General features: G+C 52.3%; 1 protein-coding gene across 1 annotated transcript; it reads right to left on the bottom strand.

Moving 5' to 3' along the window:
- Positions 1-1,712: 1,712 nt before the first annotated feature.
- Positions 1,713-12,309, bottom strand: LOC104342974 (keratin, type II cytoskeletal cochleal). Its single transcript, XM_086478693.1, has 9 exons — positions 11,905-12,309; positions 10,926-11,134; positions 8,303-8,363; positions 7,013-7,108; positions 6,095-6,259; positions 5,844-5,969; positions 4,379-4,599; positions 3,810-3,844; positions 1,713-3,013 (listed from the first exon to the last, which is right to left on the bottom strand). The coding sequence occupies exons 1-9, from the start codon at positions 12,301-12,303 to the stop codon at positions 2,826-2,828; spliced, it is 1,500 nt and encodes a 499-aa protein (XP_086334819.1). The 5' UTR covers positions 12,304-12,309; the 3' UTR covers positions 1,713-2,825.
- Positions 12,310-12,788: the final 479 nt, after the last annotated feature.

The raw sequence follows: 12,788 nt of genomic DNA on the forward strand, positions 1-12,788 counted from the left end.
TCCCATCATCGCTCTTTTTTGCCTCTATTCTCTCCGGCAGCGACGTCCTGCCCACCAGCACGGGAAGCTCAGCTGCTGTTCAGACGCGCAGTGGGAGGCAAAGGCTGGCACCCAGGAGACTCAGCCCAAGCGTCGAGAGCTGGGTGATGGCTCTGCCTGCTGAAAAGTGGGCGTCAGCACCGAAAGCAGCTCAGACGCTGCTCAGTCTGGCAGCGGGAGCGCTCCGCGGTGGAGGGCTCTGGAGCGGGTGGGTGCTGGGTTTCTCTGGGTCACATCCGTCTCGTTTCTCTGGAAACGCAAAAATCTCTGTTGCAAAGCTGCTGCTGAAGCTGAATTATTTCTCCTTGCAGAAATTGCACTCAACAGGAGACTCCCAGTACACCTGCTCTTACACCAACTCAGGGCACTTTGCCTTTGTAAGACCAGCATCCCCTCTGAAGCAGAGAGATTAAATCTCGACCAGCTCCACCTCACCACTCCACCTCAGACTGAGCCAAGACCGGAGTCAAAGACTGAGCAGAAAGAGCATCCGTCTCCACGGACTCACAAAGACGTTTCCCAGCATTTCCTGGAGCGTGCAGATCCCCTTTTCCCCATCACCACCGTGCAGCATATGTGGTTCTAATGCAGGAAAGCTGCAGCCCCACGGCCTGCAAGCGCCCCCTCCCCAGTCAGCGCTGTGTGCCTCCCACCTGGAACTTCAAGAAGCAGCAGCGGAGCCCTGCTGATCTCCTGGAATGCTCAGGGAGACAGACCCACAATTCATCGTGACAGCAAACAGTGGCCCCTCCTGCCAAAACCATCTGGGCAACAGCTCCCTTTTGAGCTTTTCGTTTCAATTAACTTCAGGGGATTTTTTTTTTTTTTTTTCATTTTGCTTTTTGGCCACGACATAAAAGCCATGAGCTGGGTGTGCCGGGCTGCTGATAACATGGCTCCGCTGGGCACCCTGCCTGCCCTCCCTGCCTGCCCTCCGTGCCACGTGCGTAGTAAAACCACACACAGGCTCAGCACGGCGCTTGCTCAGGCACAGGGCGCTGGGCTGTGTTGGGCACTGGAGCAACGGGGTCTGGGCAACCTCATCGCCATCCTCACCCTCGAGGAAACAGCTTTTCTCAGTGACAACAAAACCTCTGCCTGGTCCCAGGCCCGCTGGGGTGACGCCTTCAGCAACCGCAGCCCCAGCAAGGGCTTGCAAGGCCTCTGCACCGTGGCCCTACCGGAAGAACGGGAGCAAGCCCAAACCACGCTGGAGTGGGCTCTTCTAACCCCACGCTGCCCCAAAAGGAGCAGGAATGAGTTGTCCTCACGCAGCAAGGCCCACATTCACCTCTCCAAGCTTTGGCCACGTGCAAGGGAGGCGTCTCCTCCAAAGCGCAGCTCCCCTCGGCTCGGCGGAGGAGGGACCGGTCTCGGTTTCAGTCCTGAGCAGGGGCTGGGCTGAAGCCAAGTGCTCGAACAAAACCGGTCCCATCATCCCACTGCCCAGACTTGGTGCAAAGCAGGCGGGTAAAGTTCACCCAGGAATGAAAGCCTGTGCGGGCAGCAAACCCTAAGCCCTGACCATGACCACAGTGTGGCACTGCTCCAGCGGACAGAGCCAGGAGCAGGCTCTGGAGACAGGAGGAAGGGGCTAACAACGGACGTTCTTCCAGAGCTCCTGAGCATCCAGGGCAGCACCGACAAGGAACTCAGCTGGGACTGAAGCAGCATGCAATAGGGAAACTTTATTAACGGCCTCACGACAAGGTCTCAGACCACAAAGGCAGAAAACATCAACCAAAGATACGCTGCTAGGACGTGGATGAGCATGCAACACAAAAATTCTGTGCAGTTCCTTTGAGTTATTTATCTAACAATTCTTCCCACTGCGGTAACGACCCAATTATTTTCCCTGGCATGTTTACATTGAAGACACATTTTGGCAGGTACAAGCAGTTATTGTAACAACGCATCAACAAAACAGACTTTTTCCCTAGCTGTAGTAAAGGCACCAGATATCACTAGATACGCTTGGAAATATATGGTGGTAAACAGAGACAGCCAAGGATGGGGGATGTTATCTCCCATTTTACTGTGCTACTTAAAATTTTAAGCAACTTCATATCCCTTAAGGTTTGGGTAGGAGAGGGAATGGGTGGGGGAGCTTGTTTATGAGTTACTTCGCTATAAAAGGGCCTGAAAGTAAATCTGTCTGCATCGCCTTTGGTAAGAAATCAGCCTCATCCAGAGGAGAATTGCTGAATTCCATTTCTGAGCCCATTTCCAAAGAAAACAAGGAGAAACCCAAAACAGTTTCACTGTTTTCTTCTTGGTGTACTTTTAAGAAAACAAACACAGCCTGAAATCTTAACAAGGGTTAGCATTTTCTGAGGAGCCTAAGGGAATAAAAGTCTTCCAAATCATATTAACAGGGAGATAATCTTCTGGTCTCTTTTGCAAAACCACAGCAGAAACGTGGAACAGCTTGCCACTCAGATGATTGCTTTGCCCTTCAAAGGGTGAAATCCAGCCCTGAGCAGGGGGTACCAAGCGCACAAGTAACAAAAGGTTTATCCCGCCTGCTTCACTGGATAAATTTCACCCTACAGGCTTGAACCTGCTCTCAGTGGAATGGTTCCCACTAAGTTCAACAGTGCAGGATCAAGCCTTAGGCGTGATGCGGCAGGGTCAGGTACTCTGGTATGTCTTATCCCAATTCATTCATCACTGCAGAAATTTCACAGCCAATTTGTCCTATCAAAGGCAACACGAGCAACAAGACTTTTCTTTCTATGGTTTCCCTCCTCCCCTGTAACGGGTACCGCTGATCTCCTCTCTTGTAGTTACTTCCTGAGGCTTCTCCTGCTGGACGAGGTTGTGGTGATGGTGTAGGATTTGGAGCCACCCCCAGAGGAGAAGCCGAGCGCACCGCTGCCCATTCCTGCTCCCAGGCCAAGGCCTCCTCCGATTCCTCCTCCCAGAAATCCGCTGGAACCAGCATAGCCACTTCCACTGCTGGAGCTGACCACGGCTGTGGCACAGAGAGAAGGAAACCAAACATAAGCACCAGGGAACTTCAAACCCAGCCTGGCACCCTCATGAAAAGGGTATTTTTTAAATCGCAGCAACCAGATGAAAACTCTCTACCCTCTCCTGCGAACCACAGGGCCTGGGACACTCATCTCTTGTTCCACTTTGACCCAGAGCATTTATCCTCTGTGCTACGGCAGGTGCACGTGAGGGCTGAGCAGCACCACCTCCTTCTCCATCACTCAGTCTGGCTCAGGACCCCCCTGCAGCACGGAGAACCCCATACCCCACACCATTCAGCTCCTCTGAATGCACCAAAGAGGCTGGGGGCATGTTGTTCACCAGCTGTCAGCGGCAATTATGTGGATGAAGAGTAGAGCCACTGGTTTAGAGCTGTAGGCAATGTCTCTGAGACACCAGCATCTGTCCAACGTCCGGGCAAGGTGAGGACGCAATGCTTCCCAAGCTGGAAAGACACCCTCTAACGTCACCTTTGCACCAACCTCCAAACCAGGCAGTGCCTTTTCTCATGAGTACATTTTTCTCCATACAAAAAAGAGAAAAAAGCTCAGTATTTCCCCAAGTGAACTTTCATACAGGTGAGTACGAGCTGAAGTCTGCCATGGAGCCAACGGCACTTTCAACTTCTGTCTCGGGGGGGCTCCCATCTAAGAAGGGGGCTAACTGGCCAACAGGGCACTGCGAGGCCCCTGCGTGCAGACCCAGCTGGTCCCCACCTGCCTTTTCTACAGGCATATGGCTACGAGCAACGATTATAAATGACTAAATCAACTCACAGATGTTGACGTTGCCAACTCCATCACCAGCCAACCTGTCGGTGAAGAAAAACACAAAGGCAAAAAGGAAGAGGACGGGTTAGACTTTGCATTACTCAGTCTTCCCCCAGGGCCTCGGCACTGAGGATGAAGACAATGGCAGTGAGTTATTACTGCTGTTGTAAATAATTCAGACAAGATAAGTGTGCCATCCAGCGCTTTGTTCTGGCCCTACATTTACAAGCTCTGTTATCACCTAGGGGGGAAGGGGGGTGCTGAAAGAGCCCCGAAGCTCTGTCCTAATTCCCTGGGGATTTGAGCCACTTGGAAATTTTCTGCCACAGCATCAGACATATGATGGAAAACGACATTTTTCTTCTTTGCGTATTTTCACCAAAAGAATCAAATTTTCCACAGAACTTCCTGTTCTTCAGCCAAAGCATTTTCAGGACCAAAAATCAGTTTAAAACGCAAGGTTTTCTCTTCTGTATTTCCTTGCAGAAATTGGAATTGGGCCCTCACAATGTCCCCAAGTGAAGGGAACAAAGGGCTGGACTGTTCCTCGTGTAAAACCCACACCTTGCACCCACCTGCTCTCCTCGCCCTCCAGCAGCTTCCTGTAGGTCGCGATCTCGATGTCCAGGGCCAGCTTGACGTTCATGAGCTCCTGGTACTCCCGGAGCTGCCGGGCCATGTCCTGCTTCGCCTTCTGCAGAGCTGTCTCCAGCTCCTCCAGCTTTGCCTTGGCATCTTTGATAGCCAACTCACCACGCTCCTCCGCTTCAGCGATGGCTGCCTCCAGCTTGGTACGCTGCAGGGACAGAGCAGGGTACATCAGTGGGCATGTCACCTCCTTGGTGGAGGACACTAGCGCCCGTGGACTTCTGACATCTATTGGCCAGAACATCTCTGTGTATCTGCAGAGCCCTGGAGCCATCTGCTCAACTTAAATCCCCAGAAGTTCACGGCTACATATCTTTTGGGGCACTGGATGGAGATCAGCCTGCAAAGGAAGCTCATCTCATCCCAAGACACGTTCTCTCAAAAGGCAGACCCTATTTCTCTCCACCGGCTACGTTTTTGGAAGACTTTCTTCAGGTGATCCTCAACTTCTCAGCCCACCCACCCCGCACACAACATTCAGGGTTGATGCAAGCTCAGGTTTTCTCCCCTGTTATGCCCCAGAGCTTGTTCAGAGCCAGTTGGTCTCCAGCAAGCTTTGATGTGAGGCAAGCGTGGACTCGAGCAGACCTGCAGTTAACAAACAATGCAGACCTTCCCCAAAAGCATCCCTGTGTGGCCACGTCAAGCTGGCAAGTCTAACGCACCCTCAGCTGTGCCCCCTGCACCTCCAAAAGAGCCCCACGTTTGGCAGGAAGGGTTCACAATGAACATATGTGCTTTATACTCTCATTCATTATTCAAGGGAGCTGCACTGGGTCAGCTCTTTGCTTGCAAGTGTGTGTTGAAGCCTCCCTGCCCTGAAACCAAATAAACACAAATGGATGAATCACGATGGCTTATCTCCAGCTTTGTGCACCCTGGTTATTCACAGCCGGGTTTCAGCCCTGAACATGGTCTGAACCACTCACTGGTCTGGCTTTCACCAGCCGTTTGATAAAGCGATAACAGACCCTGGAGAAAGCAAACAGAACTCCCATACGGCTCAAAAATTCTTTGATGTGCCCAAACATGGTGTTCCCTTCTGCCAAAAGGGAGTGGACAAAGATCCCAGAAGCGCGAGGGCGCGAGGAATGTGCGTGGCTGGGAGGGAGGCCACCCGCAGCCTTGCCCTTTGGAAAGGACTCTGCATCACTCCCCCTTCTGCGCTCCCAGGTCGCTGGAGGACTTGTTCTCACCTACAGTTCAGCTGCCTCTCAGCATTACACTGCTCACAACGGTTTCTCCCTCCAGCAGAACGGGCATCTTTTCAGGTGAGCATGGCAGCCACCCCCAAACCGCTTCTACAGATGTTGTGTTGCGCCCAGGTCCCTGCCCCGCTTGCTGCGGCCAAATCCACTGCTCTGCAGCAGGAGAATAAGGGCAGCTCCTCACCTGGGCCTTCGCATTTTCGATTTCACCCTGCAGCCTCTGGATCACGCGGTTTATGTCCGAGATCTCGTTCTTCGTGTTGCGCAGGTCATCTCCGTGTTTCCCAGCAGTGACCTGCAGCGCCTCGTACTGTGACATAAAACAGAAGGAGCAAAGGATGGAGCCAGGCAGGCAGTCAAGGAGCTGGCTAAAATCTCTCCCACTCATAACACACAGGAGAGGCTGTAACTGCCTTTATCTCTCCCATAACTCACCTTGCTCTGGTACCAGGACTCGGCCTCTGCCCGGCTCCTGTTGGCAATCTCCTCGTACTGCGCTTTGACCTCTGCGATGATGCTGTCCAGGTCCAGGTTTCGGCTGTTATCCATAGACAGCACCACAGAGGTGTCAGAGATCTGGGCCTGCAGCTCACGAAGTTCCTGCCAGTTGCATTAAAACCAACACCATTAATCACTGACTTTTAACGGCCTCTCTTTCGGAAGCCAATTAAAGAGAGAATCTAAGAAGAAAAGGGAAAGGGAGGCAGACAAGAATTCAATCAAATCATTCATTAATTAGAAGGAAACCAACTGAGTCACATCAGCCTTGCAAAGCACAACGCAACAAACAGGAGCAGAAACGGAGCTACTTCTTACCACCCGCATTTTGACAGCAACTTTACCCCACTCGTGAGATAAGAACCCAACATGAAATGCTACTCCAAGAAGCTTGAGCATCAGCTTCACAACAAAGCGAGGGCCAAATTCCACCACCTCACCCAAGGGTGCAAATGTCCAGTTCAATCAAACTCTTATCTTCCAAATAATGGGCAAGATAAACGAGTCTGGGACAAGGAGCTTTCCTTTCTTTCTCTCACACCGCACACAAACACAAACCAGCGCTACAGCACTGGTATAAAACACGGGTTTTACTTGTTTTCACACTAACAGCGTCAAAAAAATAATGCATGCCCTGGCCACATTCGCAATAGATCCATCTCACATCCCAGATAGGGAGAAATCACTGTGACAACTCACAGGATTATTTCTGCTTATGCAAGGGAAGGCTCCATGTCTCCAACATCCTTCCCCTCTCTGGAAACACCACACTAATTTTCACCGTCACCATTCGCTGTTCTTCACCCACTGGGGGTGCCACGCTGCAGCGGCCACAAGAAGCAGGAAGGGCCTTACCGCTTCGTAGAGACCCCTCAGGAAGTTAATCTCATCCGTCAGCGCATCCACCTTGGCCTCCAGCTCCACTTTGTTCATGTAGGCGGCATCCACGTCCTAAAAACCAGTGATAATCCATTGAGATTGCCATAGCGCGGATGACTAAGTCCACCCAGCCTCTGATGGCTCCAAAAGCAGCCATGAGCCCACCAAGTTCCCCAGGCTGACTGCTCTCGGTGTCCACCTGCCCAGTGACCCACCATGTCCTAAAGACTACCTACCAGTGTACGAAATACCGCTGGTGTGCAGGATCCCACATGTTCTGTAGGGTCCCCTGGACTTGTGTTTGCAAGACAGTTGTCAGTTTGGACAGTCAGGGGAGGCCTTGGGAAGTGTCCCAAAGAAAGATACAGCCGCAATCGATGATATTCACGGGGTTCTGAGCTGTTAGAGAGTGGCGTAGGGGAAAGGGACCTGGGGGTCCTGGTGGGCAGCAGGATGACCACGAGCCAGCAATGTGCCCTCGTGGCCAAGAAGGCCAGTGGCATCCCAGGGTGGATTAGAAGGGGTGTGGTCAGTAGGTCCTCCTCCCCCTCTCCTCTGCCCTGGTGAGGCCCCATCTGGAATAGTGTGTCCAGTTCTGGGCCCCTCAGTTCAGGAAGGACGGGGAACTGCGGGAAAGAGTCCAGCGCAGAGCCACAGAGGTGATGAAGGGGGTGGAACATCTCCCTCGTGATGAACGGCTGAGGGAGGTGGGTCTCTTGAGCTTGGAGAAGAGGAGACCGAGGGGTGAACTCATCAATGGTTATAAATATGTAAAGGGCGAGTGTCAGGAGGATGGAGCCGGGCTCTTCTTGGTGATGGCCAATGACAGGACAAGGGGCAACGGGTGCAAGCTGGAGCACGGGAGGTTCCACGTGAACATAAGGAACAACTTTTTCCCTGTGAGGGTGACAGAGCCCTGGAACAGGCTGCCCAGGGCAGGTTGAGGGGGTCTCCTTCTCTGGAGACATTTAAAACCCGTCTGGACGCGTTCCTGGGTGACCTCTGGCAGGGGGATTGGACCAGATGATCTCCAGAGGTCCCTTCCAACCCCTAACATTCTGTGATTCTGTGATCTGGCACTCCTTCCCCGCTTCCTACAGAGACTTCAGAGCCTACACTGAGGCAGCCTTTAGCCAGAAATGAGAGCTGTAATTCTCGCCTGCAGGTCTGCGGGCACAGCGGTGGCAAACACGAGTATAGGGGCAAAAGGGGCAGAAGGGCTGCAAACAGGTACGATCAGTCCCAGCTAATGTCCCCGGCACGCACCTTTTTGAGCACCACAAACTCGTTCTCCGCTGCCGTGCGCTTGTTGATTTCATCTTCATACCTGCCAGGAAAAAAGGGATTGGTGTGAACTTAGAGCCTGGGTAAAAGGAAAAAATGTCACAGCGAAGAGTTACCCTAATTCCCTTCTCGCTCCCTCCATCTCCCTCCTTGTGAACCACCTCAGCAAAGCCCACAAGTCCCCCAGGCAAGCCAGCCACAGGCGGAGGTTCGCTGCACCACTGCAGCACGTGTGTTACTTGCACAAGAGGCAGCAGCTGTATGCCACAGTTCCAGGGTACTGTCTGGATGAACCGATGCTGTTCTGGTCCACACCGCCATGACCACTAACCTGGAAAGCATTCCTCACCCATGCTTTCCCACATTCATTAAAATTCACTGCACTTAAGAAGATTTCTGCTCCTTGTCCTCACTTATAGACAGCGGCAGGATGGCAGTCTAGGTCCTGAGGCTCTCGGCTTTTTCACTAGTCCCTTGAGAGAGCAAATACAAATGCAGAAGAGACGCAAGGAGATTCAACAAATTCCTCTATGCTGTTCAAAGCACCCGCTAACGCTGCTTTTGCTGTGCACTTCCTTATTACAGACATTCGGGGACATTTTGCAGGTGTCAATCACATGCCACTGTCCTGTTAAGAGCGGAGTAGAATTATTCTCATGCTGGACAAAGTGGCTATGCTTCAAAGTCACACCAGCTTCCAATATTGGCTACATCCCTTCCTTAGGTGTTCACCTTTGGATGTAATGAGCAGATAAAAACCACGCTCTGGTGACTTTCTAGGAGTTCCCTGACTTGTACCACTTGCAAGCCTGGATCTCAGAGCCTGCCTTACAGCACTCTGCGTACAGCCAGCCTGCTGAAACAACCCGCTGCATGAATCCTGAAAGTCACCCAAGGAACAGAGCAGGAACCACTTTTTTCTGGCTGTCTGGGAATTGCTGTCGCCAAAGTTAGAGCACTGCTCCGTTTATTTACACAGGCCCTGCATGGCTAGCACTGTCATCTGCTTTCCAAAGCACGAGCTACTTGACTTCCAACAGCCTTCATGTTCCTCCCCTTCTGCTCCGCGCTGGAAGCTTGCCCATCCACACCGGCATAAAGGGACGTTGTCCCTGCCGAGGTCACCGAGCTGCATTCTGTCGCTACTGCAGAGTCATATGTGACCTGGGAATTGCGCGCTCGTGCTGCGTACGTACAGCCGCCGGTGCAGAACGGATAATCAGAGACAGGTAAAAAGACTGAATTATTCTACAACGGTTTGTCAGATTCCTCATTTCCTGGGGGAAGCTCCACCAAGCTGGATGACGAACCGGCAAACCATTCGACACTCTCCATTAACTCCTGAGGCGCCTGGGGAAGCCCAGTGCACCGTCACACCGCGGCGTGCCCTGCACCCAGCCACGTGGGCAGTGCGAGCGCAGCCTGCTCCTACCCTGGCTTACCCTGAACCACACCCTCAGTCAACGCAGCTACTGAACAAGGGACTGAATCTCATCCCCTGGAGCCTCGTGCATATAAATCTCCTCCCCTACCCCAGATGTAAACTGAGAATTGCTGCGTCAATTGAGCATATGAAAAGAGGCAACAGACACGTCCCGAGCTAGTCGTGTTTCAGGGACTCTGCTTAGAAGGTGAGGGGTTTTTTTCATGTAAATGGGGAGAAGCAGGTTCTGAACTCCAGTCACTACATCCTCGCTCCCTCTGCTGCGCTAGCATCTTCGGCTCCTAATTCCTGCTTCCCTTCTCTTAGCACCTAGAGGGTTTGGCTTTACGTGGACCTGTAAAGCTGGAGGAATAAATCATGAACCTGTGCACCCTGCATTCACGTGGGGGACACTAAAACGAGGGCTGTAATTCCTCTGGGTGCAAACCAGCTCCTTGCTGCTGCCTTGCAGAGGTGCAAAGTGCAACTGTGGATGAGCCCAGAGTAGAAATAACTGAGCAGGGTTGGGGGAAACATCCTTCCCATGCCCTTCCTTGGGAATCACTGGCTATTGACTTTCACTAACCACACCCTGGGCATTATCAGATCTGTTTGTTTTCAGTTCCTGCTTGATCCAGTCTGCCAGCAACCTCTTTTCTTTCTTTCCTTTTTTTTTTTTTTTTTATTTCTTCACTAAAGGCATTCCCCTGTAGAGCTGGGTTGGGCACAGGCTGGGACAAAGGCTACTTTCTTCATAGGACTCCTCCCAAGCAACACAATTTGGACTGAAAAGTTGCTTAAAAATTGTAGGTCACCTGCTCCATTACCCACCCACAAAACCAGCAGCAGTTCGCCCACTGCCCACCAACCTGCTGAGCTCCCATGGGGTTCCTACAGACCCAAACTGGCACGTCCAACCCAAAGTACAAAGCCATCCCTGAGGAGGCCCCAAAGCAAAGCCAAGGGGATGGAGCCACTGAAGACCATGTGGGAACAAGGTGCCAGGAGCAATGAGCAATCCAGGCAAGAAAAATCCAGGCAGCTTCCCTGGGCTAGACACCAAACTCATGGCTGGGAAAAAAAAATCTCCCTCCCTAGCAGAAAAGCTGGGGACATCTCTGCCAAGTTACTGACCAGCCTGCCAGCTCAACTACACCGTTAGATGGGAAGATTATACGTTACTTGGTCTTGAAATCCTCAACAAGATCCTGCATGTTCTTCAGTTCCCCCTCCAAACGCCCTTTGTCATTCAACAACCCATCCAGCTGATGTCGCAGGTTGTTGATGTACATCTCAAACATGGGAGCAATGTTATTCCGAGTGGTCTTCTGGTCCTGGAGGAGGCTCCATTTGGTCTCCAGCATTTTGTTTTGCTGCTCCAGTAACCGGACCTGGAAAGCAACCAAGGGGTCATTTGTGAAAGCAGGAGGAAGGGGGAGCTGACACTACAGAGTTTGGATCCTGGGGGAAGGATGGCTGCGGATGGCATCTCAAGAATTTAGATTGCTCACAGGAAGCACCTAAACTCTGGAGGGTGATAAAGACCACGAGGGAGCACTGCTACTCTGGGGCTTGGCTTATGACTTTAAGGCTTTGTATGAATTAAAGATAAGCAGATTCTGCTTGCTGACCCTTGACAGAAGCCATCCATAGACCTCAAAGTCAGCCAATTACTCAAACTCCAGGTCTGGATTCCTCGCGTTTTGAGGATGCCAGAGCTGAAGTTTACAGAGGACGTGGGATTAATTAGTGCAAGACAGTAAAGCTAGAGGTTCAGGGCAGTGCAAACAAACACAGCAAGCTCTGATTTATGCGAAGATCTGTTCTGCTGGGACGATTACTCTCCAAGAGGCCCCCTCCTCCCTGAATTTGGTGGTGGTGTGCTTGGGTGCAGATCTGATCTTTAAAGCCTGCGCCCACATCATGGGCAATACCAGCTAAACGGTGCAAAGCCGGCCTAAGCAGCACAAAACACCTTACTGATGGCACCGCAAGCAGAGCTCTGATAAGAGTTAGTGGATTGCAGTGGGGAAATCACACGATGCTCTTAAGGACCTGATCCCGAGCCCATTTGTGAATCCCCCACAGGATTAAGCAAGCTTTGGGTCAGACCTGCTTTTAAGCAGTGTCCACAGAGCTATCAGTCTTTCCAACATCTCACCTTGTCAATGAAGGAGGCGAATCTGTTGTTGAGCGTCTTGATCTGCTCCTTCTCCTCCTTGCGCACCCGCTGGATGCTGGGGTCAATCTCCAGATTCAGGGGTGTCAGGAGGTTCTGGTTGATGGTGACCTCCTGAATGCCCCCAGGGCTGACAGCCCCACCGAATCCCATGCCTCCATAGCTGTACCCAGAGCGAGCGCTGTAGGAGCTGCCACCTCCAAAGGAGATCCGCTTGTTGGCAGAGCCGAGGTTGTAGAGGCTGGAGCTGCCAAAGCCACCTGCCCTGCCTAAGCCGACACCCCCTCCTACTCCACGGGTCGAGGAGACGGTGCTGACCCGCACTTGGTTGATCCCTGGGACGGCCACAGAGCGAGAGCTGAAACTCACAGACCGGGACATGGCTGCTCCGAGGGTGCTTTCAGTATCCACCACCCTTCAAAAGCTCAGGAAAGCTGTGCTGGAGACAGAGGAAGTGAGCGAGTTCTCCTGACTGCTTCTCCTTTTATCCGTTAGAAAAGCTGGGCTTGGCCCAAGGGCAAAAGAAGGATCATTTTACTGCCTGGGAGAGCTGGGTGTGCCTGGCTGCCTTCCCACCCTCTGTCAACCTGCAGAATCGGAGCAGGCGAGAAGGGAAGGGACAGGACACACCTGGCGCCGTGTCCCCACACTTTGTTCTGCGCCTCCTTTCTCCTCTGCCGCATGGGCAGCCGCGGGACGCGAAGCACGGGCTCTTCTGGGCTCCTGTGGCAGAGAGTTGTAACAGGACAGGTCCAATCCCCGTTTCCTCAAGGCTTCTCCATTCCTCCCCGCTTGCCTAAATGGATGTTGAAACGAGGAGAGGGGGAATACGCGTTAATTTTTAACTCTATGGCAGAGCAGGTAGC

This window comes from Leptosomus discolor, chromosome 27, assembly GCF_034619465.1.
Source record: "Leptosomus discolor isolate bLepDis1 chromosome 27, bLepDis1.hap2, whole genome shotgun sequence".
Taxonomy (NCBI): domain Eukaryota; kingdom Metazoa; phylum Chordata; class Aves; order Leptosomiformes; family Leptosomidae; genus Leptosomus; species Leptosomus discolor.